This window comes from Lolium perenne, chromosome 7 (genome assembly GCF_019359855.2).
Source record: "Lolium perenne isolate Kyuss_39 chromosome 7, Kyuss_2.0, whole genome shotgun sequence".
In the NCBI taxonomy this organism is placed as follows: domain Eukaryota; kingdom Viridiplantae; phylum Streptophyta; class Magnoliopsida; order Poales; family Poaceae; genus Lolium; species Lolium perenne.
The window spans coordinates 316,072,431-316,098,613 of record NC_067250.2 but is presented as its reverse complement, the minus strand read 5'-3'; the positions used below and the strand labels follow the sequence as shown (position 1 = coordinate 316,098,613).

Genomic DNA, 26,183 nt, shown 5'->3' with positions numbered 1-26,183 from the left:
ACATGCTAGGCTCGTCAAGCAAACCCAAGTATTCCGTGTGCAACATGGCTTACACCCGTTGTATGTGAACGTTGAATCTATCACATCCGATCATCACGAGATGCTTCAAACGCATTTAACTCATAACGGTGCATACGAGGGGAGAACACTTTATTATCTTGATATTAATGTGAGGGATCATCTTATAATGCTACCGTCGCGATCTAAGCAAAATAAGATGCATAAAAGGATTAACATCACATGCAGTTCATATGTGATATGATATGGCCCTTTTGTCTTTGCGCCTTTGATCTTCATCTCCAAAGCACGGACATGATCTCCATCATCTTCGGGCATGATCTCCATCATCGTCGGCGTAGCGTCAAGGTTCATGGCGCCGTCTTCATGGTTGTTCACCTCATGTAGCAACTATTACAACTACTTTGAAATACTACTCAACATGAAATTTAAAGACAACCATAAGGCTCCTGCCGGTTGCCACAATACAATAATGATCATCTCATACATATTCATCATCACATTATGGCCATATCACATCACCAAACCCCTGCAAAAACAAGTTAGACGTCTCTAATTTGGTTTGCATATTTTACGTGGTTTAGGGTTTTCGAGTAAGATCTAATCTACCTACGAACATGAACCACAACGGTGATACTAGTGTTGTCAATAGAAGAGTAAATTGAATCTTCACTATAGTAGGAGAGACAGACACCCGCAAAGCCTCTTATGCAATACAAGTTGCATGTTGAACGAGGAACAAGTCTCATGAACGCGGTCATGTAAAGTTAGTCCGAGCCGCTTCATCCCACTATACCGCAAAGATGCAAAGTACTCAAACTAAAGATAACAAGAGCATCAACGCCCACAAAACCATTGTGTTCTACTCGTGCAACCATCTATGCATAGACACGGCTCTGATACCACTGTAGGATAACGTAGCATAGAAAACAAAAAAATTTCCTACCGCGAACACGCAATCCAAGCCAAGATGCAATCTAGAAGACGGTAGCAACGAGGGGGTATCGAGTCTCACCCTTGAAGAGATTCCAAAGCCTACAAGAGGAGGCTCTTGTTGCTGCGGTAGACGATCACTTGCCGCTTGCAAAAGCGCGTAGAAGATCTTGATCACGATCGGTTCCGGCGCCACGAACGGGAAGCACATCCGTACTCGTTAAAACGTTCGGTTGTTTATGAAGACGACGTCCACCTCCCCGTACCAGCGGGCAGGCGGAAGTAGTAGCTCCTCTTGAATCCGACGACACGACGGCGTGGTGTCGGTGGCGGTGTAGAAGTCGGCGGAGCTTCGCTAAGCAAACCGGACAATATGAAGTGGAGGAGCAAAGCTAGGGTTTGGGAGGGGTGGCCGGCCACTCAAGGGGGGGCGGCCAAGCTATGGTCTTGGGGTGGCCGGCCCCCTCCCTTGGCCCCTCATTATATAGGTGGATCCCAAGTGTTGGTGTCCAAGTCTTCGAATAAGACCCGAAACCAAAACCTTCCATAGGAGGGGGCAAACCTAGCCCAACTAGGACTCCCACCCAAAGGTGGGATTCCCACCTCCCATGTGGGGGGTGGCCGGCCCCCTATGGTGGAGTCCACTTGGGACTCCACCCCCACTAGGCTGGCCGGCCATGGAGGTGGAGTCCCTTGTGGACTCCACCTTCCTTGGTGGTTTCTTAGGACTTTTCTAGAACCTTCTAGAACCTTCCATAGAACCTTCCGCGACATTTTATTTCACATAAAATGACATCCTATATATGAATCTTATTCTCAGGACCATTCGGAACTCCTCGTGATATCCGGGATCTCATCCGGACTCCGAACAAATATTCGAACTCCATTCCATAATTCAAGTGCTACCATTTCAACATCCAACTTTAAGTGTGTCACCCTACGGTTCGAGAACTATGCGGACATGGTTGAGTACTTACTCCGACCAATAACCAATAGCGGGATCTGGAGATCCATAATGGCTCCCACATATTCAACGATGACTTTAGTGATCGAATGAACCATACACATATATTACCAATTCCCTTTGTCTCGCGATATTTTACTTGTCCGAGGTTTGATCTTCGGTATCACTCTATACCTTGTTCAACCTCGTCTCCTGACAAGTACTCTTTACTCGTACCGTGGTATGTGGTCTCTTATGAACTCATTCATATGCTTGCAAGACATTAGACGACATTCCACCGAGAGGGCCCAGAGTATATCTATCCGTCATCGGGATGGACAAATCCCACTGTTGATCCATATGCCTCAACTCATACTTTCCGGATACTTAATCCCACCTTTATAGCCACCCATTTACGCAGTGGTGTTTGGTGTAATCAAAGTACCTTTCCGGTATAAGTGATTTACATGATCTCATGGTCATAAGGACTAGGTAACTATGTATCGAAAGCTTATAGCAAATAACTTAATGACGAGATCTTATGCTACGCTTAATTGGGTGTGTCCATTACATCATTCACACAATGACATAACCTTGTTATTAATAACATCCAATGTTCATGATTATGAAACTAATCATCCATTAATCAACAAGCTAGTTTAAGAGGCATACTAGGGACTTCTTGTTTGTCTACATATCACACATGTACTAATGTTTCGGTTAATACAATTCTAGCATGATATATAAACATTTATCATAAACATAAAGATATAAATAATAACCACTTTATTATTGCCTCTAGGGCATATCTCCTTCAGGCCACCCGCGTTTGTTCAGCTCATCTCTCAGTTGACGTGTTTGACGAGTCTGGTATGGAGAAACATGAGAAAGTTGCTATTATCTCTACAAATGTAATTAATCCTGTCATATTCGATCAAGCTATGAGAATTTTTATTCCACATGTACCGGCTGGAACATCTGCTTGCCCAAGGTAAGTGTTGTTGAGGATTTGTCAGGTCATTAGTTTTGAACTGAAATCAATTAAATATGAGTGTTAATTGTTTGGGGTGTGCTTGCTTTGTAATTTCGTGGCTGTTGATGGTGTTTTTCCTGAAATTGTTGCTTCTTGCTTACAACTTTGGTTTTTGGGGACTGTTTTTTGGCATCACTATTTTAGCCTATAGCAATCTGAAACACCACATTCCGGGATGATTTTTCCTGCTCCCATTCTGGCCTCCATGGTCGGGTTCGTTCCTGCTCTTCTCATATTTTGGGCATATGAACAAACAATTTTAGTTTTACAGTCACCATATTATGGCCATAGGTATTGTCATGTTCATGTGAGCCTTTAAAAGAAAGGTGATGAACTAAATAAAATTTGAAACTTTATTGCCAGAGGAGATGGATAAATTGTGGTAGTGACAGTGTATATGAGCAGTGACACAGTCTAGATCATGAACAATACTGTAGACTCAGATTTTGATCAGGACAACTAGGAAAAAAGGGAATCTGTTGTATATATGTTAGCGAGGAAGTATCCACTGATATGTGCTAGGTAAACATGCTTAAACTTGCAAGGAATTATTTTTCCCAAGATGATTGAGCATGTCAAAATTGTGTTATACATGTCAAGAATCCTTGAGTACAAGTAGAAGAGATGTACCACTTCAATATTCAAGGGTGAGATTACCGACGGTAGAAACAGAGATGAGTTTGTTCTAAAATTTTATCTTTGTGCATTCAATTTTGATGAAATAATTACGAGAATTTTATTCTTGAAAAAATAAATTATTTATTACGGATGTTTAAGGAAATTTCCCTCGCAGCAAAAATTTCTCAGCAACTTCTTTATTCGGTGAAATGCGACCAAGGTCAGAGGGACGAGTTCAATGCCCAGTGGCTATTTGAGAAAACAAAGGTACTGGATGCCCCTTTTCTTTGCTTTGTTTTTCCATATATTTCTGATGTTTTCCCTTGATGCATCTGCACTTCTTTGATTGCTTACCAGGTAAGGTATTGTCTTTAGTGCATGCATTAACCAAGAACAACATATTCAAGCTTGGGATATCTTAATTCAGACCTTGTGTGAAGATGATTTTCTTTGATTTATTGTGTATTTTCTAGAACAGATGATCCTCCACCACTTATATACATGTTACTCTAATTTGACGTAATCTGCATGCTTTCCTGATTCCTCAGTATCAGTAGCTTGCATCTCTTCTTTTCCTATACCCGCATCTCTACTTTTCCTATATCAAATTGCTAGGATAATTTATGAACTTCAAATATAATAAGTCAGCAGTACAAGTCTATATATATGTTGCTTGCATTTCTCCTTTTATGTGCTGATGGTAATCATTTGCTCCTGCTTGTGTGTTTAATTGTGGATCTTCTCTCTGTTTGGAGAGATTCTCCATGGATTCTTTTTGTATGCTTAAATTCTTGATGGAAGATGGTTTGATCACACCATGATTCTTTAGTTCTTGGAACCACAACAAAATCCAACCGCATGGACATTTGAAGTATTGTAGCATGGAAAATTTAAATTCTTTTACATGTATGTGCATTTGATTTAGAAGACGAGGAATTGGTTGTCTTAGGCAGTTGTATTCATTTTTATAATACAAAAAACTCTAGCTGTACATTTGTATTTTGGAAGACATTCAGTTGTTGAATAATTTCTTTACTTCATTCCACATAAATTTTGCAGGTTATGGTAAGTTTGAACCAATTATCGAAGCTGATGGAAGTGCTTTGCCTGTTGTTGATCATATAAATAGAAGACCTCCTGTTTTATACCATGTCCTTTGACTTAGAATGTGTGCTTGCCTGTTGGTTTCTGAAACTGTTCTTAGTGTGAATGCATTGTTTCCTTCAATTGGATAAATTCATTTCGTGTTAACCCAATGGCTATTGATGGTTTTAAGGCATCCCAATAGCTATTGAAGGTTTTAAGGCAATCTCGGTATACAAGTTGAACGGTAATTTATTATCTTCTCTTTATTGTCAAATTGCTTATGAGATTACAATATTCCGTTGTATCAAACGTGAGCTAATCTTCTTCTCTTACCTTTTCTTATATTTGGCTCACATTTAACAATTGGTTGATTATCTTTTCATTTGCAGTGGTGTTAAGTTTTGGTGGTGCAAGTACCTATTAAATCTACGTTTTCTCTGTGTTGTGGCCTCTAAAAACCATGCCACGACAACGCCCATAAACAGCTTATGTAGATATTGTTTTTGATGTTGCTTTCGTACTCCTGACAGACACATCGACTGTTAGTTACTATAATAATATTCTTCTATTTCCCTTATTGTATATAAAGGTTTGTATTCCGTGTGCATTATCCTAATTTGATCTTATAGACTTTGTTTTGTAAAATCAAAGAAACCTATTACCATTTTTCCAACTTATTTTATCATCGTTGTATAAAATGTAAATCGTTGCGAATTTCACGGGATCGTGCGCCAAGGCGCACATTTAAATCTAGTCTGAAGGTATATATGATGCCCCCCATAGGGGGCCTCACAGCGATCCTCGCACGTGAGCCGTCGGATCTTCCTTGCGACGAATCTCGGTCGTCCGTTTTTCTTCACTGTGACATATAAAAGCGGCAGCTCAAGTTAGAAACCCTAGCCGCCGCTGCCCAATCCCCTCACGCTTCGCCTCCTCTCCCAATCCCACCACGTCTCTCATGCTCCTCCCTCCTCTCCCTTGGCAAGAAGACGAAGGGGGATCGGGAAACCCTAGCCGCCGGCCCCCAATCGTCGCACGTCCTCTCTCCCCAATCCCGTCGTCCTCCACTCCTCCCAATCCCGTCTCCCAGTTGTCCTCCTCAATCCCGTTGCTGCTCTCCCGTTACCACTTCCCTGGCTTTCTCTTCTTCTCATCCGTGAGCCTGTACGTGGTGGTGGAGATGCACAAGGCGTCGGTGCTGGAGATCGAGCCGCCGCCAACACCACATCTCCCCGGGCGAGCTCCTCGATGCCTCAACAGGGTTTGATTAGGCCGATATGGGCAGGGACAGGTGCAGCGGGCGGCGGCCGCAGGTGGACGATGGTAGCCGCCGTTGGTGGACGCACGATGGCAGAGGTGAAATCGAGCGCAGACCACGGACACAGCTTGGGGTTTGGGCGGCAACGCCCATCGAGCGACGATGAGCACGGCTGAATGAGGCCAACGTGAGCTTCTCCCAATCTCCATGTCCCTCTCCAAGCTTGTGTGATGTGTTCTATCTCCTTTATCTCTTTTTCTTTTCTTAACTGACTGCGTTCAGGACCACGGGATTAGATTGGTTCTTGGGCAGCGACCCATGATTTGGGCGGCAGTTCGATGACGAGCACGGCTAGAGGAGGTGTGTTGTGCTCTGCCCCCTTTTTTTCCGTTAAGATCTTCAAGAGCTCCAACAAAAAACATTGGATCTCTCATGCTATATCTGAAGATTAATACCTTTCCCTTTGAATAAGTACTACTAGCACTCCCCGTTAGCATCATGTATTCCTGTCTAGCAGTTGCTTTATGAATCTACCATTTTTTTCCCTTTTTAAGCTGACACTATATCCCTTGCGCGTTTGTTGTTCATTCACTGTAATGCACATGTGTGTTTTGATGTCTGAATATTACTATGCTGAAGCATCTGTCTATACATATTTATCTCTGCATTGCTTCTAGCTACCTGCAGCTTAACTTGGAACCTGGCCACCTGTTGCAGGAGAAGATGACCACTGGCGATGGAATTGCAATCGTTGCTCTGCTGATGTTCACCTCCTTCCTAAACACCCTTGCATGTGACTTACGGCTCATCGCTTGCTTCTCATTTCATTTACTGTGCCGTTGTCGATGATAAGTTCACTCTTCACTGATTTAAGCAGATGCCGTGGAGTTTGGTTCTTTGGCTCCCTCGGCCCCAAGCACTATTTGCCTAAGGTTCCAACCTCTTGCACAGTTTAGTCTGCTGTAATCTTGCTCTCTTGCTCTGTTGGTTGTTTTTGTTCTTCTAAGTAAATGTAAGTTCTGATAAGGAAACAAAATTCTTGGTTGCATGTCACCAGAAAACTATTGTTTTGTACCAAATTCTTTTGGTTATATTTTCAAGTATTCATATTCTGCTTTAAAATCACACTTTTGCATTCCTGCTGTTACATATAGCTTAAATTCATAATATTAGCATGTGTGTCATGTCCATGCTCTTCCTGCAGGTATATATCGTATCAATCATTGTGTGGTGGCATGTCAATTTAGCTTATTATTTGATCGAGCTCGGCCTCCTTTGCACCCACTTCATCATGCACAATGCCTCATTGGCCATTCGGTTTGTGGTGTCTACCAATTGTATGATCCAGAAAGTAATGGAATATTAAGCTATTGGTGGATGGCCTTCTCAATCCTTCAGGGTATGAAACTATTTAGCCTCTTTGTTGCAGTTACACTGATTGGTAAGAGTTTAGGCCCTCTTCATCATGCATCCATGGTTAACTCTTAGTGCTGACAGTAAAGAAACTCAGTTTTATGTGTTACTAATAAACTACAATGCAAAGCAAATTTTATATAAATTTCAATGTTGCTATCTAGAATCTCTTGTACTTTGTCTAGATTTAGTATGGCATAATGGCATACAGACCATTTTGTCTTTGGTAGCGCTTTCACTGTCAAGTGTTATTTTATGAAAAGTTCAGAAAATGGTCTTTTTTATCATATGAGCCGTGTTGAAAGAATGTCTTGGCTGGTTTCATATTTTTAATTTCACCTAACGCCTCCTTATCATATGATGCTTGGGGAATTTAATTCTTCTCTATGCTAGATGATCTTTCTCTGGTCATGGATGGAGGATTTTGTTTCTATGAGCTCCTGGAAATCAAAAGGATTATAGAAAATAAGTCCATTTTACATCAGGAATTATATAGTGCAATATTTGTAGATCATTTATGATGCTCTAGACATTCTTGTTTGTTGAGTGCGAATCCTTAAGTGGGAATCCTTAAGTTGCTTTAGAATTTCCAAGTGAAGGGGCTCTAATTCATATCTAAATTTCTCTGTGAGTTCACAATAATATTTGAATCTGATTTGGTTTTTTAAATAGTATTGTATGAAAATATATGTAGGGACAGAGCAGTTAGAGCAACTAATGGGAGTTTCAAACCTGATTTTTCGAACTAATGGTCGCTGCATTCACTTTTGTTCATCTTATGGTTGCATCTCAGTATCAGTTGTACTTCTATGATACCTCCTCTTGAGTTTACTTATCAAATTTAGTTCGTTTTTCATTCCTCATATCCAGCTATCTAAAACTTGAGCTCTTCAAAATGTGAGAGCTGGTTTCGCAACATCTTCTATTTTGTTTACTAAAGTCTGAATCATAGAGTGTGATGGTTATCTAATTTCTACCTTCTTTTTTGAAAGTTTCTACATACTATTTATAGTGTCATTAAGCAAATAAAATGTATTTGAAGCTAATTCAGATTTCTTGAAAGCTAAAACACAAATGTGGATTTTGGTGTTGTTTGAGATTCTTAGATTCACGGTTCTGCACGTCAGACCACAAATAGGGAATCTAATCCAAGTTAGTGTCGAAATCTCATATTCAATTACTAATCACATGTTATGGAATTAGTTTCCTAATTAAATTTTGAAACATCATATATATTTTTATAAGTAGCCCAGGAGACTTGAAAGCTTTGATTCTTCTTTGTCTTGCAGGGTGTTGGTTGTTCGAGTTTCGTGTCTAGCCATTGCAAAATGGTTTAACTTTAATGATTTTGTATATGTCTCCTCTGCATCCTCCTCAACCAAAGTACAAGACTAGTGTGGCTTCTCAAGGCAATCTGGTGGCCAATGTAACCTTCTACTCCCTAACACACCGTCTCACCATCAATTTTGGCAGTGTATTATTGTCCAGCCAACAAATGGGCAGGCTCGAGGCCGTGGAAAATGCTGCGCCACACATGCCATTGGTATGTAGCAGCCAGCGATATCGAAAGCTTACAACTATGACAAGCCTAGGAAGCTGTCTCAAGAGTGTTATCTCAAACAATGAGAAGGACAAACGGTTGAATGGGAAGGACAAGCAGCATAAAGAATTTACCAGCACTTGGAAACGCAACTAAAAGGTGAGCTTTCTTAATCAGTCAATGGCCTCTCCGCACATATCCTTTCTTCATGTATAAGAATCTGTAAGGTTTGTTAATTTTTGGAAAAGGTAGCTATGTAGCTGCTTGTCTTTAGTTTTCTCCAAAGCTTCCAGTACCATATCCCTAGCTTATATCAAATTATTTTGTTTTGTTTTGTTGGTGTTGTTTAGTCTGAAAAAATTCCTTAATCAGGCAGGATAACTAGCCCAAAGGTTTTGGATACTAGCTTTAGATTTTGGTACCTACGTGATGCATCGATAACTTATGCAGGGTATAAATATCATGGTAACCTTTGTTGTTTAATTCTAGGAATTGTTTATTTGATCATCACTCATGTATATGCACTGCTTGCTATTTCTGAAATTTATTAATTTCAGTCAACCACACCTTGCATGGGATAAACAACCAGATAAATGCATAAATTGTACCTGTGGGATTTGTTTGTGACCTCTGGTATGGAGAGGACCACCCCTTTTATTGTGAAAGAAAACCTGATTTTTTCGGCCTCCACAATGAGGATTACTGGTTTGGAATTTAGGCGATCGTTTCTTATTTCCTGAGAGACAAGAACACAAGAATATATATGGGGACACACTGACGTATGCATATGCATCGCCCGGCAGATTGAAATGTCTCTCTTGATCTGAGATGCATTTTGATGTTACTATTACTGAGCATTATCAAGATGTAGTTCCATACTTCCATCCTTCATGCGCTATCTGTGATGCAAATGCCATTACTTTATTATGCACTAACGTGACTCAGTTCCAAGCTTAATCAAGCCATCACTTTAATCCGTTCCTTTTGACCAGAGCAAGTGGCTATGCTGGGTGTCTTCAAATCTTGCGGAAGTTTTTTTTCCATGCAAGTCAACGTATTTTTGATTTGCGTAGGATTAGACAAAGCCATAACTCCCTGACAGAACATTTTCTTGCGACTAATTTGCTCATAGACAGATGGGTGAATGCATTTTTAGTTAATTCCCGTTTAAAGTCCTATTGGTGCATTAGTATCTTATTGTACTACGATCAGTTAGCCATTTATTGGGTATACTGTTATCTCATTCCAGTCACTTGCATTACAGCGGTTTGAGGAGACCAGAATAAGGATCTTAATAATGTGCTTGCTTACTATCCACACAAGTAGGTATAATAAAAATTGGAGTTTATGGCTGGGTTTACCTGATGGCCTTGATATGGAGCTTTGCTGATGGTCTTGCGGAATAACTGAGTTACTTCTGAGTGATGATTTATGACTGATAGGTTTGTTCCCTTGCTGCAAAAAGAAGAAAAGGTAAATTGCTTGGTATTATGCCTTTTGTTTAGTATGGTTTTAGTTCCATAATGATAATTGGTTGTGTTTAACTGCAGCATCATTTCCCCTCACCGGAAAAATTGATAAAGGCACAATATTTGTATGTCCGTGCAATCCAGCAATTGAAGCCACTCTTTGCCTCATCCATGAGAAGCACCAGAAACCATACATGGAGGTAAGTTATCTTGAATGCCACTTCTTTTAAATGCACCGTGACCAAAGTTTTGTCTTCCTGCCTTGGCATGCTACTGCCTTCATGATATCATCCGAAGATGTAAGGCCCCAGTCCTTTTCGCGCATTTTTATACCTATTTTTCAATGCATTCTAGATAGTGAAATTGTTCATGCTTATTCCCTCTTCTGAAAATTATGCCTTGGCATGGTACTGCATTGATGGCATCATCTGAAGATGAGAGGTCTTGGTCGTTATCATGCATTGTTTCATATATTTATCAATGCTTCTAGGCTATGACAATTGTGGACATTTGATCGGCATGTTGGGAAATTCATTCTGGTTGTCCCTATAGTTCATGATGTCTAAACTCTCTATTGATTCCCCTCTCCTATTAAAATACTACTCACTTTTCTGGATTGTCAGTCACATATTGCTTTTGTTAAATAATCCGCGCGTTGGGAAATAGATTCTGATATTATTTGTTATTTATCTTCAGAAACTTAAACCGGCCATTTGAGATTTCAGTCATGTTCTGGAACTTGACTTCAATTGGGCAAAGAGTGGCTTCAATTGCTGGATTTATCAATGCTTTGTAGGAACTGATTATCACACTTTTTTTTTGTCTTCAGAAACTTTAATCGGGCATTTTAGATTTTAGTGATGTTCTGTGGAACTTCAATCACTCATGATTTCTGTTCATTTCATTTGTACAAGGTGCATGCAATTGGCTCGCATCAAGATCCCACCAACATTCATGACTGACGCCATGTTAGATGAGCTGCAACTTCACAGATTGACATATGCAGAACTACTGCGAGATGGCAACATGAGCGTGACTGTGTCATTCTATCCATCAGTCCACATGATACATCAGAATCTTGGCCAAAAGTCTTTCACCAGCCATCCACAGAGCTCTTATATGAGCTGCTGACTGAGAACCAAACAATAATCTAGGATATTGAATAGAATGTCGCCTCAAGCTATGGAGGGCTCTAGCTACGATAGACTTAATAAAACACACTGTTCATGTATATCACCTCAAGCAAGTGGTCGACACGGGTCAGTAGATTAAACAACTTAGTAAAAAAGCTGAAGAAGATGCATAGCTATATTTAATGTTTCCTGCAGCAAGTGAATGACAAAGACAAGCAAATAAGGCAGTTTAGCAGGTTCTGAGATAATGTCAGAGATGATATATGCAAGCCTGAGGAGGTAGACTATCTGGGAGAGATGGATCACAAATACAATCGTGGCTCGGTTCTTATTGGAGCTGACAAGAATGCATATTCAACAATTCAAAGCATCTAAGGAAATCTAGAAAGCAAATAAGTACATTTCCTACAACTTGAACTTCAACCCCACTGAAGATGATCAGTTCTCCGGAAGGAGTGCACTTGTGATGAGTTGCACCTATATTTTGCTCCATGCAACGGTTGGTTAACGTTAACTTCTGTGTTGTTTTTGCATATAACTTCTACCCCTATTATTTACAGCATTATGTGCATAACGCAGCCTGGCTTTATTTTCGCATAGAAAACTTATGTACCTAAAACATTATTTATGTTATGGATGTATGTTATGTCTCAGACTGGATCACCGGTAGCTGCTCATATTTTCATGTTTACTCTGGCGTCTGTATGCCAACTGACTTTTGATTGCCTAACCTTTGAGTTTTTCTGATCCGCTTAGCTATGTTATACTTTTTGCCCGTTAGTAAGTTTGGGTGAGTTAGCACATATTTATTGTGAACCTATTAGAATTATAATTACCTCTCAAGTATATGTCTATAGATAATTTGAACTTTGTTATCTTGATGCGTTTGATATTAAACCAGTACAAAACGTATCATCATTTTTTGACCTTATTTCTATTGTTGTTTTACAAAATGTAAATTGGCGCAAATTTCACGGGATCGTGCGCCAAGGCGCACATCTAAATCTAGTCTAAAGGTATAATTGCCGCACCCCCACGGGGCTCTCACAGCGATCTGCGCTTGTGAGCCGTCGGATCTTCACATCGATGCATCTCAGCCGTTCATTATGGGCAGTTCCTGCTGGTTCCTCCCGCTAGATAACCCCATGCGACGGCCGTGTCTTACCCGCATCTGGCTGCACGTGGGTCTCACCTTTGTCTGGGTCCGCCCGTCAGTCACTGTGGGTAGTCACAACTCAGGGAAAGAGAGACCCTTGATGCTAACGTGAGACAAAACTGGCATCCAACCAAACCCTATCCACCCACCTTGGTCCTTCTCCTCCCCTCGCGTCCTCCCCATCCCAGCCGCCATGCGCCTCTCCTTCTTCCTGCCGCTGTCGTGCCTCCTCTCCTCCGGCGTGCCTCCTCCCTAGGCTCAGCAGGAGGGAGGACGACACGCGTCTCTCCTCTTCCCGGCCGCTGCGCGCCTCTCCTCCTCCTCTCCTCCATCGCTCCTCTCTCCTCCGGCCTGCTTCTTCCTTGGGCTCAGCAGGTGGAGCACGACGTGCCGCGTGCTCAGTAGGAGGAGCAGGAGACGCCACCAGGGGCGCTTCCTCAGCGGGGTGGAGCGCAGATCGTCCGGTCCTCAGGCCGGCGAGGCGGATGCTGCGGCGCCGTCGTCTTCAGCGGAGAGGAGCTCGATCCGCCGCTAGGCCACCGCCAATCCGCACCAGAGGAAGGGCCGCCGCTGCACCACAGGAGAAGTCGGCGCAGTGAGTTTTTCTCTTCCCCCAACTGAATATTCTTCATTGTTGTAATTACCGTGTATTCAAAGGATCCATGCATTCAGAGCTCATTAAGGCATATTTTCCGTTGTTGCATGTTTCAGGATTCTGTGCAAAGAATTAGACCTGCAATGTTGTTATAGCGGTGATTGATCACCTAAAGCTTTTGTACATCAGACAGATGATGGACCTATGGCTTGCACATTTTGTTTTGACAAATTGTTGAGGCATTAAGCAATGCATATTTTGTCCATGATTACTCTGAGGTATAATCTTCATTGTTACCCATTTATATACTTCAGGATATCCCCTCCAATGTTAATCTTCACTAAATTGCTAAACATTTTAGCTTATAATCAATACTGAACTGAGCTCAACCGTTTTTCCACTAATGATTTGGCTAGCAAAGCATCTGAATCTTATGCTGTCCAGTTCATTCTGCCTTAGTTTTATGCGGTACACTTTATCATATATTCCAGTTTTTACATTAACAAGCTTATCCTTCTTGCTATTTTGCAGCCGCCGAAGCTCACCAAGTTTAATGAGAGGTGATGGAGCGGTGAACGCGGAGATGCGCACGCGGAGAGGTGATGGAGCAGTGAACAAACAACTAACACAAAATGAAATTGAGTCATGGTTGGGGCGAGATTGGGCAGCGAATTTTCTACTGGCGGAACAATTTCAAGATGCTAAATGTTTGGTTCTTATAATATCCGATGACTTGCTCTGGTTAGTGTCGCTCTTTCATTATTAGGTACGTTCCCTCAGTTACCTTGCTTCTTTTGCCTAGTGTTTACTTTTCAGTTTAGGTGTGTTCTTTTCGTAGTAATGCTGCAGTGTTTGGGACTTGAGAACATAGCACCAAAATCATGTTCTCCTTGGGATTTATGAATAATAATGTTGCTGTCATTTTTCTTCGTCTGCAATTTGAATTGGTCTATGCTCATTTAAACTGAAATGTTGTCTCTGGATTCTATTGTAAGAAAGCTACTATGATATACCTATGTCTAACTTGGTCTTGAAATCTTAGTATGGTGCAGAGTGTAACTATGGAAAGCAGTAGAAAAGAATCCTAATGGCTAGAAAATAATATTACATGATATGGTGTTGCACTAAGCTAAAATTCTTTGTATGAGTCAAGAAGAAACCTCATTTGTTTCGCTGCCCTATATAGTGCTGTGAGTGCATCAATATTATGCGATTCTAGACTCCCCTGTTATTCTTTTATTGAAAGTGCAGTAGCTTATATAAGTTGCAAGCCGATTTCTTTTATTCTTCTTGCATGTCTCATATTCTTCTTTTGATAGTGAAGTACCTCATGTTAGTCGGAAGCTAATTTCTTTAGGTCTGCTTGCAGGTCTTTTATTGAAAGTGCAGCAGCTCATATAAGTCTCTGAATTTTAGAAGTAGTCAGTGTTCAAGTTCTTATGATCTTATTCTAACAAAGATGATGTTTCTCTTTACAGATGTAGTCATCTTTGTTTCATAGTTGGATTTCACATAAAGTGTCTTACAAATAACAAGTAACACCTGAATGGAGCGAAGGGAAGAGGAAACATATATTCTCATGTGAGACTTTTTACTGATCTCAGACCTTCATACTACATTTATTTGTTTGTATTTACAATACTGGCTATTTAGTGCAAACCTTTTTGCATGCATGAGCTAATCCTTATACAAAAGTGATTTGGGGTTGGTATTTAGTCTGCTTCATTGATGAAGTTGGAAAGTCCTTTATGCTTAAATCTAAGTTCTCTTATTAATTTTCCTGCAGAGCTTTCGTTACCACAAAGTTTGATCATTCTGGAGCTTATTTTTAGTCGTGTTACATGGTTCTAAATAAAAGAGAAAGGATCATTTAGATTGGCTTGCACGGTTCTCTTATAAATCTACGTTATTGCAAGCTTACGGTGTTTTTTGTTTTGTTTTGATGATTTCTCTTTGGATTACCATATGTTCCATGACCGTTCTCTCTATTACTACCCGTCGCTACCGATTTATGCGGTTATTGCAAACTTGAAACAATGGGGAGAGTGTGCATAACATTTTGAATCGTACACACAGTATTTATTATCTAAATTCAGTGTTTACACAACCTAATATTCACATTGGCACAAGAACATTGGCCTTCAAGAGCATGTCTTTCAAGAACTCGATTCAAAGGTCATGACTGATTTTGGTTCCACAACTTGATTCAAAGGACGTAAAGTGTCTAAGGTTGCAGGTGATGTTTGATTCTAAGGTACTTCTGCATATTTTGTTAATTCTACCATGTCAATGTGCGTTAAGATTGTAGTCTATGGACATAGCTTGTGTTTACTTTCTTATACCACTATACATGTCAAATATGTGAAGAAGTCTTTCTACCACTTTAAACGGCAATAGATTTCCATATAAGTGTAAAATATCATGTGTTTATTTGTTTCGCAACAATCTAATTCCTAAAATTCGATTGTGTATATTTCTCAGATGTATTTTCCACATCTTGCATCAGAACGATGATATACACTGCTTTCTTTCTGCTGTTAACATCACCAATCCATAACTGCCACGACATGAATGTAGGTGGAAGCACAACATTTTAGTCTTACAGAAATACTGTCTTCCATTTAAGTGAAAATGATTTGGTAACAATGACTCAATACATATTTCTTACCTCTGTTTTCTTTTCGGAGTCTTTACCGAGGTTATTCTGCTGGTCCTAATTTAGATATCTATCTTTCTAATTGTCTAGATTATGCCACTTCTATTGGTCCATCTCTGGGTGCGCCGCTTTGGTTTACTGGTTCGTTACAAGGTGCTTCTGCTGGATTATCTTCAGATGGGCCTTATGGGTCTGCTCTGCTATCACATTTCTGAAATTGACATATTGGGATAAGTAGAAGATTTAGACATTAGTGCATCTATTAGATCTACGAGTCACGTAGTGCATTTGGTTGAATTGCTGCATTTCACCAAAACTGCTTGACATAGCGGCTATTTGCAGATACTCTTCAGCATTAATTTTGCACCCTAAGTCTGATACCTACTTTGCATCCCTCCCGCATGTATGTGTGTTTATTGAAGAAAATGTGTATGTTCGTGTACCGTTCAAGCGGTTAAATAGTAGTCCATTCATATTGCACTTTACCTAGGACTATTCCTTAATAAGGTAAGCTTACAACAAGGATGATAAAAAGATGTCACGTTATTCCTATGACTATTCTGGGAAGTTATAATTATCTTGAGCAGCTAAAATCAACTAGCATAGTTATCTGAATTTGGATCTCTAGCTTTAAATCTAATAATTACTTCATTTTAGACTGCTGAACGTTAAGCAAAGTAGCTAGAAGAGTTAATGTTCTATTTTTTGCAGTACGTATAAATCTCTTGATCACTTACACTATCTATTAACTGTTAAAATTTGATATGTCTGGGTACTTATCTTTTATCAAGATTGGTTTCTCCTTTAAAAATTTCACTTGGAGAGGAGGTATGGGCCAGAAGAAATCCCAGACTGCATGTATTCGCTTATAAAGTAGTGGCTTTGTATTGAAGAATTACTTAGCTATTCATGTATTGAATATAATCCGTGCTCTCCTTTTATAAAAAAAGGCAATGCGACAATTGTAACACTAGATAAACTTTTAGATCCTGAAGGTTGATGGGATGTATCAAGTGAAGAAAATATATTTGATTCTTCTTTCAGCTATGCTTACTTCTAGACTACCTTTTCTTGTATCACTTCATTTACCAGGTAACTCCAAAGGATAAAAACTGGTGCTGAAACTATATGTACTCTTTATTTTGAGTTATCTGAACAAGGTTGGAGCCAGGTCACAAAGTGTATTGTGATTTTTCAATGTACAAATTGACTGTCCAAAGTAGTGATTTGAGCTATTTGTATAGTACATCATCTCTCTTATCTTGATTTACTCCATTACCCATGCAGATTTCATAGCAGCACCTAAACTATCTTTTTCAAAATTCAGGCTTTGCCACAAATCGCTCCAGGTTTGCATATTTTATCAATAGCTTAATCATTTGGTCTGGTGCTTGGAAATTATACTCGAATTTAAGCCCGTAAGTACTTGCACTTTTTAGTGGATAATATTTGCCATGTCTATTTGGATTTTAGTGTGTCGCCACTTGCAAAGTTGAGCTAGGCTAGACAGGTTGCCCATACATCTCACAATGTTTTGAAAGGTATTTTCTCATAAACAAGACATCACATGCCCTTACATCCATGATTTATGAAAAAGCGTCTTAATTTGACTTTGCCTGACATATATAGCCATGTTAAATCTCCATTTTTTGTATAATTTAATATGATGGTCAATCTGTTTCTTGCCATGATTTATTTTGTTCGCAATTTGTCTGATTTCATCTAAGGGCATGCAAGGCATGCATCTGTCATGCCCAGACCTACAGTTGCGACATGAATGCCAATTTTTTATCTTCTATGTTACATACATAAGACTTTAACTTCTATTAGTTGCTTATAAGCCATATATTTGGAAATCTGCAATGCAATAATAAATAACATAAAGTAAATAGCTAACTTCTATTAGCTGCTTATAATTATCCTGGTCTTAAAATACCATAGGTATGTGTAAGGTAAGAAAAAATAGTGCCAGCTTATCAATGTTTATACTGAAGATGCTATTTCCCAAAAATATTTTCATGCCAATGAGGCGAAATCTCCAGTCTAAATTCGCTTCCCATTTCATTCTGCTGGGTAGATAGTGCCCGCTTACATATGAAAAATGGTGTTATTCATGTACTGAGAGTACGTTTGTACTACACACCATCGCTCAAGGTTGCTATGCCGGCAAAAACACCATGACTAGATCATTCTCCAAGGGGGCATTGCTAAACGATGCCTGATGGTAGGAAGAATACATCTAAACTCAGTGCTTCCTAACAAAGTCAGTGAGACCTTTTCAAAGAGTTTAAAGGACTAATTCCGTATTCTGCAGTTCTCTATTTTTCAGAGAAAATTTCAGCTTGTGAAAATCATAACTAATTCATATATAATCGGAAAAATGCAAATAAGATAAAAAAATGTTCACAAAAAGAAACTCTATGTGTTTATATCAAAATCATGCATGTTTCAATATTTGCAAAACTGTTTTAGACAAGATACGTTTTAACAAGAAAAGCCCATGCTTGGTTATTTCGAGCACGTGCTTCTTCGGTAAAGAGGAGTCAGACGATTCAAATGAAGTTTTTTGTAATGTATCAATAAGATAAAGTCCTTCAAGGAGAACAGCTCAAACACTTTCAGCTTTGGTGTTTCCTATTTTCTACTCTGCTTTTCATCAACATGGTTTTATATTGTTTTTTTTCTGATTACTCGATGTGCATCATTCGTTGGTTTTATATTTGTCTCTCTACTGATTACTCTATTTTGAAGTGTAAATTCATGCACATTACCACCTCGAAAAAATTCATGCACATTAACTTTAGAAATTATATGCATCATTCATTGGTTCAGGTACAATGTGGAGATCATATCTTTTTCCTTCGTCTAGCTCATGTTAACTGACCTTATTTAGATTCTCTTATCTTTCACACTATGTATACTTCTAAAATCGTCGCTCGTACTATGTTGGTGCTCGAATTGAGCTTGCTATTATGTGCAGCACTAAGATTTTTTGAGTACTACTGGAAAAACAAATTTTTCCTTCGTCCTAAGATACTACTAAAATAATACCAGGGTGGCCATAATTTTTCCGTGTAAAGATATGTTTGTTTGTGCATAGGTAGGTCTGGTATGTTTGTTAGTGCATAGGTAGGTCTTGGTGTGCAGTACACTTTTGTTAGGAAAAGTGACTTATGCAACTTCTCGATACAAATACTCTTTTATTGGCAAGTGTGATGCGCTGCTTATTCTGAAAAGGCAATGAATTTCAGCTAATATTTCTGCATAAGTGTTCTGTTGTCACAATAGTTCGAGGTCTTGGTCAAGTTATAATGCTTTCCTTTGCATAACTATTATTTGTTCTTCATAGGGTGTTAATTATTCTGAAAACACAGTGAAATTTTAGCTAATGTTTCTACATATTAATAGGTAGATGCATTAGATAATCTGTAATTGTTACCTTAGATGAATAAGTATTTGTTGTTCCTAGGGTACTGTATGCCCGAATCATTTTCTTTATCTGAAAGTTAGTAAAAGGCTCACTGTATTTTTCTTGCTTATGCATACTGGTATCCGTTATAATTTCTAGCTGATTGTTCTTTTGGATTGATTTTGCAGTATTCATGGTTAATTCATCTCTGACTGTTTGTTCGTTTTAATTAACTGTTGCAGTATTCATGGCCATTTATATTAATTCTTATTTGTATTTGATGATGTTAGTGATGCCAACACTTTTTTGAAACCTGTGAATCTTGACCTTCAACCTATCTATGCAGCAACAGTAGGTGTCGTCCTATTTTTCCTATCATTCCACTACCATAGATGCTCCTCTTATTTGAAACAGGTGAATTACTGGATTGCTGATTGTTTTTTTATATGATGTTTGCAGGCACGAGGATGTGCTTGCTACCGTAACAACGCAGCCACTACCTGATGATGATTATCTGATCGAGTAGAGAGAGGATCATGAGGTTATTTTGCTTTGTACAAGAATTTTCTACTTTTAGGTTGAAAGGCTTGATATTCAGGCCTAAATTTTTTCCTTGGATCAAGAACTATTGTGTGACATTGACCTACATCTTTGCCATGGATTTCTTGGCCACATTGCTGCGTTACTTATTGGTTCATTAGTATTATTATCCATTCCAGCTTACTGTGGATCATATATATCTATATCTGTATGTTTGTCTTGTGATCCTGAGCTGTTAGTGTAATTTTAGAGCTCTGGGTTGCCATAGAATTTCGACTATCAGATTTGCTGAGCTAAGGTACCAAGCCAATACCATATTATCATTTCTCACCTCGGTTCTCACCTCGGTTTCATCGTTGTTGTACAAACTGCGAATTGAAGTGGATTTCACGGGATCGTGCGCCAAGGCGCACATCTAAATCTAGTGTAAGCTGGACTATCTATCTCTTCTCTTTAATAACACAGCAACAGGAATCGTATCCTACGCACGTGCTGCAAATGAAGAAACTTTTGCTCAAGCATGTACTAGTATGTTTCAGCAAGAAAATAATTTACCTCTTCTTTTTCTTAGAACTAGTACAAAGAAGTGCCGTTGAAGGGCTGAAGGAAGAGTTGACGGCGCTGTCCCTTTACCGAGTACTGCGTCCGAAACATTCAGCAAACCTCTACGCCGTTAAGCTAGCGTTTGCCGAGTGCCTATGTATGCCACTCGGAAATCTAATTCCATATGTTTATTCTTTTCCCTATTTTGTGTGAACTGTTACGAAAATCAACACATTTTGAGTTCATCATATGCCTCTCTTACCTGCCACTTTCTCATGACATCTCTGTTGTCCCTCTCTTACTTTCCCGCAACTTTATCCCGCCATCTGTTTGTAAGGAAACATTGCCCCTATGCGTGTTTTTGGTAACTAATGACAATCTCTATGGACTAATGTTTTCATTGAGTTTATATGAAGGAATATTTCATAGGTAATGCTTGTAGTCCATGTGTTGGATTCAACTATGAATTCCATGAAGTTAAAGATATACCTTGAGTATTGGCATCACGGTCATTGATTTGAGGAGATAAATATGATATGATCAAGAAGAAGAAGAAATGAAGATGGAGTTCTTGTGTGGGACTCAATTTAGCCATGCTCTAGCTTATGTGTTAAGCAATGGATGATCAAGATATTATGCTAGAGCATGAGGAGATACAAGGTTGACCAAGACTAAGAGTGAAGATTGAATCCAAGTTGGTCAAAACATGAAGCATAAAGAATGTACCACATGAGATCATGTGATCATGTGGTATGGTAAGCTTTATAAATTATGCTTCATGAGCTAACCCATTATATATGTACATTTGTGTTGACTATGCAGTTCAGGTATCTTTTCATGGGAATGCATCAAAAGTAAAGATTTTATATAGCTCATGAGAGGATGACATCAAGTGATGATCGTCATCAAGGTTGAGAAAGGCAAGTTCAAGATGAGCACCTTGAGAAGATTTTATGCTTGAAGCTTGTCGTCCATTTCTTGATAATGGACGTGTAAATATGTGCTTCAATAAAGCTATCCCATAGTGGTGTATGGGGAGCAATTGTGAGTCTTCACGAAGCAACAATAATCAAGTGAGGCATTCCGTTTGAATGAAGCTTGAAGTGTTTTCATCAAGTTCAAGTGGATGCGAAAAGCAAAGGTATGGTCTTGTTAGGTTTTACTTTTACCGGTCTCAAGGTGGTTGTTGGGAGACTGGGTTATATGATAGATAGCCGCAGTATCAAGATGGGCTTTTGGTTGGGTAAATTAATCACATCATCTTAGGAAGATCAACCCTTTTCATACTTTGCATCCACTATTCTTGTCGTGTCTTGGTGTTTCTTTGTGCGAGGTTCTTGGGTTTGTTGCTGGCTTTTCAACAAGCCCAAGTTCATCGAAAACGAAATTTGTATGCATCTTCTATTGCGTTTTCGAGTTTGGATGTTTTTACCGGTTCTTCACGTAGAGAGGTTTCCTCTCTAAATTCATTTAAAAATGTCCTTTGATGATTCCTAATATTTCCAACAAAATTGGTTTAATCTTAATCGGAGTTCGGAAACATTGTGAAAGTTTAGTTCTATTGAGAAAAATCAATTTTCAAAGAACTTTGCGAGACCGGCGTACAAACCGGCGGAGCCGAACTTGCAGCCAGAACCAACCGACCATCGTCGGAATTTTTGGTATATGCCAAAAGGCTATACATGGCGATGTTCCTGTTGCCGACAAACTGATTCCGGCTCACCGGATTTGAATCGGTGAGGAAGCCGGCGTGCCCCTTTGAGTCGGCCCAGCCTTGTTTGTTGGTTGCCATACAACAAGCATTTTGGTTCATCGGTATGTGTGCCAAACCGTTTAGCGTCTAAGCCAGCATCGCCGAACTTACCGCCGGATTGGGTCGCCGAATTCCCCTCAAATGGTTAATTTCTCCCTTGGACTACAAATAGCCCTTCTTCTCCTTGATGAGGTTAGGTCAACCATTCATATCCCTCTCTCTCTCTCTCATACTCCATTATTGATCTTGAAAGGCTTGTTTCCTCTCTCTCCCCTCCTATCATTTTGTATCTTCTTGGGAGATTTGGAAGATGAGATCTAGATCCACAATCTCCGCCAATCATTTCCTCCTCTAAGTGACGGGAACTCTTAGGATCTAGATATTGGAGTCTTTTGTTGATTTTCTTCTTTGTTCTTCCTCTCTAATTTCTCCTAGTACTTGTTGCTTTCGTGGGATTTGAGTGTGAAACATTTGAACATGTTTTTGGTGGGATCTTGGAATCAAGGAATCTAGATGGTTGAGGTTGTGCATGTCTGGGATATTGGGGATACTGGCCGAACGGTGAATCGAGGTAAGCAGGCTCGATCGATATGATCACCAATCAGGCTAAGAATTACCATGTCGACGATTGTTGGCATGAACAAAAGAATGTGTGGCCAATGCAGGGTATCTGTACAAAAAGTATCCCCTCCCCTCCCCTCTCGTAGCTCTCTCGCCACCGGCACCACCCCTCGCCAATCTGCCGGCTGGTTTACTGTATTCCGCCGTCCCTCCTCCCACCAGCCTATATTCCGTTGTCCCTCCACCCGTCTGCCTATATTCCGCAGTCGGGCAACTCTTCGCGTCGCGCCTTGATGACCCACAAGTATAGGGGGTGTATCGTAGTACTTTCGATAAATAAGAGTGTCGAACCCAACGAGGAGCAGAAGGTGTTGACAAGCAGTTTCGATGAAGGATTCACTGTAAATGCTCACAGACAAGTTTTCAGGGGGTTTTGATATAGCAGATAAATAAAATACAAGTAAGTAAAATGCGGGAATAATAATTGCAGCAAGTGGCCCAATCCTTTTTAGCACAAAGGACAAGCCGGTTTGTTTACGTATGATGACCAAACGTTCTTGAGGACACACGGGAATTTAGTCTAGTGCTTTCGCTTCATATAGTTGATTAATCTTCATTGTTTTGATAAGTGTTGTGTGGGTGAACCTATGCTAATGCACCGCCCTTCCTAGGACTAATACATACTTGTGATTAAACCCCTTGCAAGCATCCGCAAATACAAGAAAGTAATTAAGATAAATCTAACCACAGCCTTAAACTCTGAGATCCTGCTATCCCTCATGCATCGATATACCAACGGGGGTTCAGGTTGCTGTCACTCCGGCAACCCCACAATTAGCAAACGAATACAAGATGCATTCCCCTAGGCCCATAAAGGTGAAGTATCATGTAGTCGACGTTCACATGACACCACTAGAAGAATAACACCACAACTTAAATATCAAACCATTAAATATTACTCAACATAGTTCACTACTAACATTTAGACTTCACCCATGTCCTCAAGAACTAAACGAACTACTCACAAGACATCATATGGAACATGATCAGAGGTGATATGATGATGAATAAAAATCTGAACATAAACCTTGATTCAATGGTTTCACTCAATAGCATCAATAACAAGGAGTAATCAACACCGGGAGAGTTTCCCCTATGAAATAATCAAGATTCAACCCTAGATGTTACAGCGGAGACGAGGTGCAGCGGTGGGGATGACAGTGTCGGTGGTGGAGATGATGATGATGATGATGATCCCAATGAAGTCCAGCTCGATGACGGTGATGATGGCGACGATTTCCCCCTCCGGGAGGGAATTTCCCCGGCAGATTTCAGCCTGCCGGAGAGCTCTTTTCTCTGTGGTGTTTTCCGCCCCGTGGAGGCGGCTATGACTCTCCTCGATGATCTGTCGCACCTTAGGGTTTTCGGTAGATGAAGTACGCGAAAGGGCGATGGCCGAGGGGGTCGTGGTGTTGGGATTCGTAGCATAGAAAACAAAAAAATTCCTATCGCAAGAACGAAGAACAAGCCAAGATCCAATCAAGAAGATGGTAGCAACGAGGTGAAGATCAACATACCCTTGAAGATCACAAAGCGTTAACGAGATCAGATCTCGTGGTGGATGTAGACGATCACTTGCCGCTTGCAAAAGCGCGTAGAAGATCTTCGGTGCCACGAACGGGCAGCACCTCCGTACTCGGTCACACGTTCGGTGTTGATGACGACGTCCTTCTCCCCGTTCCAGCGGGCAGCGGAAGTAGTAGATCCTCCTCGGAATCCCGGCAGCACGACGGCGTGGTGGCGGTGGTGGTGGAGATCTCCGACAGAGCTTCGCCTAAGCTATGTGGGAGAGAGAGGGAGGAGGGAACCGCTAGGGTTTCTGGGAGAGGGGGCTCTTTGGGGCTGCGGCCAAGGTGGTATTGGTGTGGCCGGCCAGCCCCTCCCCTCCCCTCTTTATATAGGTGGAAATCCCCAAGAGTTGTAGTCCAAGTCTTCGAATAAGACCCCAACAACAAAACCTCCCAAAGGTGGGAAACCTACTCAAGGGGGGGAGTCCTACTCAAGGTGGGACTCCCACCTTTCCTTGAGGGGGGGGGGTGGCCGGCCACCTCAGGTGGAGTCCACCTGGGACTCCTCCCCTTAGGGTTGGCCGGCCATGCAAGGTGGAGTCCCTCCGGGACTCCACTTTCCATGGTGATTTCTTCCGGACTTTTCTAGAACCTTCCATAAATGCACCGGATCATTTCCAAACTTGGAAAGTGACTTCCTATATATGAATCTTATTCTCCGGACCATTCCGGAACTCCTCGTGATGTCCTGGATCCCATCCGAGACTCCGAACAAAACTTCAAACTCCATTCCATATTCCATATCTACTTAAACGACATCAAACCTTAAGTGTGTCACCCTACGGTTCGCGAACTATGCAGACATAGTCGAGACCCTTCTCCGACCAATAACCAATAGCGGGATCTGGAGATCCATAATGGCTCCCACATATTCAACGATAACTTAGTGATCGATTGAACCATTTACATACGATACCGATTCCCTTTGTCTCGCGATATTTTACTTGTCCGAGATTTGATCATCGGTATCTCCATACCTTGTTCAACCTCGTCTCCGACAAGTACTCTTTACTCGTACCGTGGCATGTCATCTCTTGTGACCAAGTCACATGCTTGCAAGCTAATCAGACGACATTCCACCGAGAGGGCCCAGAGTATATCTATCCGTCATCGGGATGGACAATATCCCACTCTTGATCCATATGCCTCAACTCATACTTTCCGAATACTTAATCCCACCTTTATAACCACCCATTTACGCAGTGGTGTTTGATGTAATCAAAGTACCCTTCCGGTATAAGTGATTTACATGATCTCATGGTCGAAGGACTAGGTAACTATGTATTGAAAGCTTATAGCAATTTGAACTTAATGACGTGATCTTATGCTACGCTTAATGGGGTGTGTCCATTATATCATTCATCTAATGACATAACCTTGTTATTAATAACATCCAATGTTCATGATCATGAAACTATGATCATCTATTAATCAACAAGCTAGTTATACAAGAGGCTTACTAGGGACTCCTTGTTGTTTACATAACACACATGTATCAATGTTTCGGTTAATACAATTATAGCATGGTATGCAAACATTTATCATAAACATAAAGATATATAATAACCACTTTATTATTGCCTCTTGGGCATATCTCCAACAGTCTCCCACTTGCACTAGAGTCAATAATCTAGATTACATGGTAAGGTACCTAACACCCATGGCATTCTGGTGTTGGTCATGCTTTGCCCTAGGGAGAGCTTTAGTCAACGGATCTGCCACATTCAGATCTGTGTGTACTTTGCAAATCTTTACTTCACCATCTTCGATGTACTCGCGAATCGAATGAAAACGCAGCTTGATATGCTTCATCTTCTTGTGTGACCTTGGTTCTTGTGCATTGGCGATGGCACCCATGTTGTCACAATAGATGACTAATGGGTCCAATGCACTAGGAA

At 40.5% G+C, this 26,183-nt stretch overlaps 1 protein-coding gene across 14 annotated transcripts; it reads left to right on the top strand.

The window, feature by feature from the left end:
* The first annotated feature begins 5,354 nt into the window (after nucleotides 1-5,354).
* Nucleotides 5,355-12,097, top strand: LOC127317679 (uncharacterized). Of its 14 annotated transcripts, none has more exons than XM_071822992.1 (10): nucleotides 5,356-6,076; nucleotides 6,172-6,249; nucleotides 6,607-6,901; nucleotides 7,094-7,330; nucleotides 8,592-9,001; nucleotides 10,107-10,168; nucleotides 10,244-10,315; nucleotides 10,393-10,511; nucleotides 11,008-11,103; nucleotides 11,226-12,097. In XM_071822992.1, the coding sequence occupies exons 7-10, from the start codon at nucleotides 10,274-10,276 to the stop codon at nucleotides 11,440-11,442; spliced, it is 474 nt and encodes a 157-aa protein (XP_071679093.1). In that variant the 5' UTR covers nucleotides 5,356-6,076; nucleotides 6,172-6,249; nucleotides 6,607-6,901; nucleotides 7,094-7,330; nucleotides 8,592-9,001; nucleotides 10,107-10,168; nucleotides 10,244-10,273; the 3' UTR covers nucleotides 11,443-12,097. The 14 variants fall into 14 exon arrangements, with proteins under 14 accessions (XP_071679094.1, XP_071679093.1, XP_071679092.1 ...); XM_071822991.1 differs by having other exon boundaries at nucleotides 5,357-6,076; nucleotides 10,107-10,164; XM_071822988.1 differs by having other exon boundaries at nucleotides 5,362-6,076; nucleotides 6,607-6,682; nucleotides 6,767-6,821; nucleotides 10,107-10,315.
* The last annotated feature ends 14,086 nt before the right edge of the window (nucleotides 12,098-26,183 follow it).